Source organism: Tachysurus vachellii, chromosome 3 (assembly GCF_030014155.1).
Source record: "Tachysurus vachellii isolate PV-2020 chromosome 3, HZAU_Pvac_v1, whole genome shotgun sequence".
Lineage (NCBI taxonomy): Eukaryota > Metazoa > Chordata > Actinopteri > Siluriformes > Bagridae > Tachysurus > Tachysurus vachellii.
Window position 1 is genome coordinate 32,376,607 of NC_083462.1, and position 7,287 is coordinate 32,383,893.

The following is a 7,287-nucleotide window of genomic DNA, read 5'->3' on the forward strand; positions in this document are numbered from 1 at the left end:
TTATTTATTTATTTATTTATTTATTTATTTATTTATTTAATTATTTTATTATTTAATTAACATACAGGACCTGTTCATTTGTTAAATCTATAACACTTCCTTATACACAGCTAGCTGGCTAGCTTGATGGTAATAAAAGTCCAAAACATTTTTTCCCCCATATTGTACTTTAAAAAGATAAAAGTTGAAAATGATTCAATCACATGTTGTAAATTATTAAGCCGACCCCAACCTTAACATCAGTCACCAAATAGGAAAGCTTATTGCTCTAAAACTAGCCAAAACGGCAAAGCGTTCAGATAATACTGTGTAAGTGATACTGTGCCACACCTTGGGGCAATTTGGTGTCCAATCCAAGTGTGAGATTAGATGAAACCATATGTCAACATGTGTATAAACTGCAGTAAATGCTTTATTGTTTTAAAATAAATTAAAATTCAAATAATAGTAATAACTGTCATTAATATATACTAAGATTCATGTTGTTAGATTTGAGAAACTGGGGATAAGAGAAGGCAGTTTAGTGTCTGAAAGAAAGAGCAGAAAACAGAGCTTAAAACCTGTGATGGTGCAGAGATTTCTAAAAGTTTACTACAGCTCTTTCTATCCCCAGGACTATAGACTGATAAAATAGTCAGACTGAGAGACCCACAGCTTCTTATGGCCTAGGCTTGTAGGCTTCTCTCGTGTCTTGTGTACATACTCCTTTTCCAGCTTTTAGACTATGCTCACAGAAAGTGTTTTCTATCTATCTATCTATCTATCTATCTATCTATCTATCTATCTATCTATCTATCTATCTATCTATCTATCTACACTAAGAGAATCCTCTATAGCCCTGCTTATGCAAGGTGTTCCTCAGGGCTCTGTCCTAAGCCCACTGCACTTTATAATCTACATGCTGCTCCATGGTCATATTATATAGTTGTGATTATATATGGTTTCTGCTACGACTGCTCTGCCGATAACACTCCCATCTACTTAACCACTAGTGTTATGCATTTCATCCACCTTATCATTGGCTGCCTGTATTACTGACATAAAAAAATGGATAGAACTACAATTTTCTAAAGTTAAACTCTCCATTTGACCTCATACACTAATTTAGAAAAAATCTGACTTAAGCATAGATATTGACAGTATTTCTCTCATACCATCTCAGGGTAGGGTACACATACACACACACACACACACACACACACACACACACACACACTCTCATGCAATCACACACTATGGACAATTTTTCAGAGATGCCAATCAACCTACCATGCATGTCTTTGGACCGGGGGAGGAAACCGGAGTACCCGGAGGAAACCCCCGTGGCACGGGGAGAACATGCAAACTCCACACACACAAGGCGGAGACGGGAATCGAACCCCCAACCCTGGAGGTGTGAGGCGAACGTGCTAACCACTAAGCCACCGTGCCCCCCACTCTGATATTCAGTTCAATTTATTTGTATAGCACTTTTAGCAATCCACATTGTCTCAAAACAGCTTTTCAAAAGAATTAAAACAGAATAAATATTTTGATATTCTCGTTCAGCAGTTGCTAACTGGTGTAGATTTATCAAGCACACACTGTTACTGTGTTTCTCCTCTTTTATACCATCCCAAAGATGGTTTACTGAAATTAGATCCAGTGACAGCAAAAGCCACTGAAATATATTATGTTTCTCTCCATTACTAGGTAGCTAAACTGTGATCATGGAGATGCTCAGCAACAATCAGATGCTCAGCTGCGGCAGATTGTTTTACGGTGCCCATGAAAAGATTCCTTATATTATTCCACCATAACCAGCAGGCTGAATTGTTGACACAGGGCAGGTTGGGTCCATGGATTCATGCTGTTGATACCAAATCTCCATAAGTCTGATTGATCCGATCACAAAACACATATGATCCTGATTACCTGAGGTGGATGATAATGAGGTAGATGATAATACCTGTTAGTCGAAAGAAAAGAAAAAGAAAAGCCTACTCTGGCTTTTCCTGTACTGAACACTAAAATACACTGAACACACTATGAAATACGTTTCATGAACATTAATATTTTTATTGCAACTATTTATCAGGGTGTACATATTTACAGAATCTATCTATCTATCTGTCTGTCCGTCCATCCATTTATCCATCTATCTATCTATCTATCTATCTATCTATCTATCTATCTATCTATCTATCCATCCATCTGTCTGTCTGTCCGTCCATTTATCCATCTATCTATCTGTCTGTCTGTCTGTCCGTCCATCCATCCATTTATCCATCTATCTATCCATCCATTCACCCATCTATCTGTCTGTCTGTCCGTACATTTATCCATCTATCTATCTAACTGTCTGTCTGTCTGTCCGTCCGTCCATTCATCTATCTATCTATCTATCTATCTATCTATCTATCTATCTATCTATCTATCTATCTATCTATCTATCTATCCATCTGTCTGTCCGTCCATTTATCCATCTATCTATCTGTCTGTCTGTCCGTCCATCCATTTATCCATCTATCTATCCATCCATTCACCCATCTATCAGTCTGTCTGTCTGTCCGTACATTTATCCATCTATCTATCTAACTGTCTGTCTGTCTGTCCGTCCGTCCATCCATCCATTTATCTATCTATCTATCTATCTATCTATCTATCTATCTATCTATCTATCTGTCTGTCCGTCTGTCCGTCCATTTATCCATCTATCTATCTGTCTGTCTGTCCGTCCATCCATTTATCCATCTATCTATCCATCCATTCACCCATCTATCAGTCTGTCTGTCTGTCCGTACATTTATCCATCTATCTATCTAACTGTCTGTCCGTCCGTCCATCCATTTATCTATCTATCTATCTATCTATCTATCTATCTATCTATCTATCTATCTATCTATCTATCTATCTATCCATCTGTCTGTCTGTCCGTGCATCCATTTATCCATCTATCTATCCATCCATTCACCCATCTATCAGTCTGTCTGTCTGTCCGTACATTTATCCATCTGTCTGTCCGTCCGTCCGTCCGTCCGTCCATCTATCTATCTATCTATCAATCTATAGCTCATTGCATTCCGCCTGTATCAAAAGAAAATTCATTTGATATTTTATTTACGCATTTTCTGTTTTATTTTTATTTTTTGTTGACAATAAAAAATAAATAAAGTAATTTACAGCCGCACATAACTTCAGTGCCACTTAAAACGCTTTTCCCAGTTCCAACAAAAACAGGCACAATAACGAAGACACCTATTTTGGGTCCGGTCCTTGGTCCTAAACGTGGCAACGGCTGTACACAAAGATGGCGGTTGTACGAAAGGTTTGAAGACTTTGCGTTGTAACTTTAGCAGAAACGCGACGGTTTGTTAGGTGTAAACGTGATCAGTTGATGTAAATAAATACAGTATAAATATATATATATATATCTGAAGTGTTCTATGTGTGTTAATGGCTGCTTGGGCTGGGTTTTCGGAGGAAGAGTTGAGACGGATACAGCAGAAAGGCGACCCGAGTAAGATTTAAACACGTTATTATAACTGTTCTGGGTTCAGTGGCTTGCTGACAGTTGACATGAGTTTGATGCAGTAACATTAAAGCTTTTTACTGCGCAGATGAGAGCGTATCTGCTTCGCTTGGCCGCGGCCGGAGATCCGCTGCTACTAACCGGAGCAGGCAGCAGCTGCAGCGGGAGAAAGCGCTACAGATGGCCGCTAGAAACAAAGCGAACTCGGGCGACTGTCCGCTCTCTCCTGAGCAGCAGCTTCATCCTGCTCCATCACCCGCTCCATCACCTGCTCCATCACCCACTCCACGCCAAACAAACCCAGACGTTCATCAGGATCCAGATCCTGTTCCACTAAACTCACAAGATCCCTCAGCAGCAGTGAAGGAACTGGACAAACAGGAAGTGGAATTGTTAGTAAGTCTAATGCAGGGGGTTGTTTTGTGGTGATTTGGTTTACATTTCTGGCATTTAGCATACACACGTATCCAGAGTGACTTAGAATCTTATTTCAATTTATACATATTGCAGCTTGGTGGAACTGGGATTCGAACCCATCTGGTCAGTAGTCCAACACCTGAACCATGGAGCTATCGCTTCCCACTGGTTTCTTATTGTGGCGAGATGCACCTCAGGAATAGGATCGTTTTAAAACCCATAGATAATTGCAATCTCTTTGAGTCAGTTAATTCTTGACTTGAGTTTTTTTTTTAAATCAATATGTAGATGTTATTATACAAATGAGACCTCTAGTAAATCATGCATGTATGTGTGTGTTAAATAAATCCCTAAAATCTGGTGATTTGATGTTAGCATTTAAACACTCAGTTCACTGCACTATGAGACATGGCCTAAAAAGAAATTGTCCCCTTTTGCAAGAATCCCAATTTGTTTCTTCCCCAAAGTGTTACCATAAAGTTTGAGGCACACTTGTATAGACTGTCTATGTGTGCTGGAACTCAAGAGAATCAGTGTTCCAGCATGACGATACTCCTGTGCACAAAGCACATTTGGCTTTATAGCGTATTGCTTATGTTTGAATTTGATTTGGATTCATAATATTTTCCTGAAATCAATATTTCTGCATGTAAAGTCGTTCCTTAAATATGCATACAATGTACTTAATTAATTATTCAACGGTAGTAACATTTTTGGAAGAAATTAACTTCCTTTTAAATAGGTAAACGAATGAACGTTATAACTACAGACAGTAATTTAGATAAAGGTTTTTGACATGATCTGTCTTGTATGGTTGACTTGCCTTAGATCTGGTTTTGTTAGAGCGGTAAAATCTGTAAAGAGTGCCGGACTCCGGCATCTCTGGTCAGGTTTTGGATCAAATCTGGTAGAAGTAAAGAATCGTTCCTTCTGTTTCTCACATAAATGTAGATTTCCTAGCTTATAACCGATGATATCCCGCTTCTTTCTGACGTGTCTTTAATCACCCTAGACGAGAGAAGACGCGTCTGCAGCACCTTCAGTGGGAGCAGCGCATGATGGAAGAGAAGAATAAAAGAACCAAAGCCCTCCTTACCAAGACCATTGCTGAAAAGTATGATTGACATTCTTTAAGGTGTTTCTTCAGGAGAAGTTCTCCAGCGTTCAGTGTTTTTTTTTTTTTTTTTTTAAATGGTTACACATTTTTGCATGCGTGTTTGTACAGATCTAAGCAGACTCAAGCTGAAGCATTGAAACTGAAGAAAATCCAAAAGGAACTCCAGGTTCTGGATGATTCTGTGTCGAGTGATATCAGTGTCCTCAGGGGGCTGATCGAGCAGGCCAGCCTGGAGTACTCCACTGCATGGTAACAGAGTCCTGATATCATTAAGCCCTTCATCTGTGACTAATGTGGTGAAGTTGATGCAGAGACATCAATGTTTGTGAACGTGTATAAACAGGAACACAGGTCTGATGTTAAACTACTCAAACACCTTTTTGCTGTAATGCTGTGATGTATTATTCTGCTCATAAACACACAGCTGATTAGAATCTTGATAAGAATTAGGCACCGTTTGATTAGAAAGGCGCAAGTTATGTTATCTTTTTACGATCACTGAAATATCGCCCTCTAGAGCATCTGAATACTTTCTTTATTTAGTCCATAAAGGTGCAAAACTCATTTAGGAGTCAGTCATTATATCATTTTAGTCATCACACTTCACATGTCCAGGTTTTAATTTACGAAAGAAGAACAAGATCAGCTTTACCTTGTTCATCATTGGTTAGGAGAGACACCCATTTCTTTTGGCTTGCTGTACACCAGAAAACAACATTTGATCCTGAGGAACTCAGAAAGGGACTGCTGGTAGTTTTACGGCATGTTTAAGGCACATGATCAGTCTTTAAGGTAAATTGGGTAAATTAGGGCTCTACAGCTGAACACGGAGTCGTAAAATGTTTTCCGTTTTTAAACCTTAAGTGCCGGTGCCTCAAACATCTGGATGACTAAACAGCAAAACCTTATTAATGCTTATTTTCATTTGAAGACGACAAAGTTTCGTATTTCATTTAGTCTTTTCTTGCATTTCGTCCAGGAAGCGCTTGGAAAAGGCAGAGGCTGAGTACGTGGCAGCAAAGCTTGACCTGCACAAGAAGACCGAGGTGAAGGAGCAGTTCACCGAGCACCTGTGTGCCATCATCCAACAGAATGAGCTCCGTAAAGCTCGCAAGCTGGAGGAGCTGATGCTGCAGCTGGAGCTCAGCACTGAGCAGGTGTCCCAAGAAGCGCAGGAGGAGGCGTGTGAGGACAGACAAGGCTCCGCCCACACGGCTACACCCAGTGAAACTAGAGCGAAATGTGAAATCGACTGCACACACGTTAGCGAGGAGGGAGACAAGACTGCTCTAAAGACAAGCGAAGGACAGGAGAAGGAACTGCTCACTGCTGCTGCGAGTGACCAGGGCTAGTCCCACCTCATTCATTACAGGGGAACTATGACATGACCCACAACACTCAATAATAATTATATAATAATAATAATAATAGCTTAAGTATTATTTATTGTGGTTAGATGGAGCAGAAAGTTTAAGGCATAACAATGTTTTTTTAAATTCTTAAAAGATTCAATTGTTATATACAGCCTCAATACATCATCTGTTAAAATGTCTGTAACACTGTGCTATAGTCTTTATTTAACAGTTTCTTGAACATTGCAAAACACAGAAAAGTGTTTACTCTTTAAACCGTTCAACAGTCACGCAGCTCTGTAAGGTTCTGTCATGAAAAGCTATGATTACTGTGTGAGCCACAAACAGCCAAGACGCATCCTCACAGTCTAATTTTAACAGGTCCAAATCTTTCAGAAAGATGCAAAGCCGAGTGTAATGTGGTGGATCTTTTGTACGATTCGAATCGATGGTTAAAAGTAATAATTCTTTCTCTGTTTATCAGGTAATAACACTATACTTTACACTATGTTTTTAGAGATTTCATGTACATTTATATACTCTATATATTTTCATTTTACATGTTTGATACATGTAAATAAATTTATTTTTCCTTGTTTAAAATGTGTTGCCTTGTTTTCTTGCATTGATCTAAGCTGCTTTATATTGTTTTAGTTAGTTGTAAGAGATACAGGGAAGCTGGATTCTATCAAAGGGGACCTGGGCCACTAACCTTCACTAAGCTGTGCTTACACATCACAGGGCACAATTTCACACACACACACACATATGTTCCCATGCTCCGGACAGTTGATGCCAGGTCGAAGAAACCTCTGAAGCACTGGGAGAACATGCAAACTTCACACACACACAGGGAGCAGATCAAACTGAGCATCTCTGTAGGGAAAAGC

At 39.4% G+C, this 7,287-nt stretch overlaps 1 protein-coding gene across 1 annotated transcript; it reads left to right on the top strand.

Annotated features, from left to right (window-relative positions):
• Positions 1-3,277: 3,277 nt before the first annotated feature.
• On the top strand, positions 3,278-7,000 carry gorab (golgin, rab6-interacting). Its single transcript, XM_060866842.1, has 5 exons — positions 3,278-3,499; positions 3,600-3,903; positions 4,941-5,042; positions 5,154-5,294; positions 6,025-7,000. Exons 1-5 carry the CDS (start codon positions 3,436-3,438, stop codon positions 6,395-6,397), a joined length of 984 nt encoding a protein of 327 aa, XP_060722825.1. The 5' UTR covers positions 3,278-3,435; the 3' UTR covers positions 6,398-7,000.
• Positions 7,001-7,287: the final 287 nt, after the last annotated feature.

Bases quoted from the DNA above. Each gene is read 5' to 3' on its own strand.
- gorab (XM_060866842.1), top strand. From the start codon at position 3,436: ATGGCTGCTTGGGCTGGGTTTTCGGAGGAAGAGTTGAGACGGATACAG. The intron at 3,904-4,940 runs GTTAGTAAGTCT...TAATCACCCTAG, and splicing joins GACAAACAGGAAGTGGAATT to ACGAGAGAAGACGCGTCTGC. The intron at 5,043-5,153 runs GTATGATTGACA...GTGTTTGTACAG, and splicing joins ACCAAGACCATTGCTGAAAA to ATCTAAGCAGACTCAAGCTG.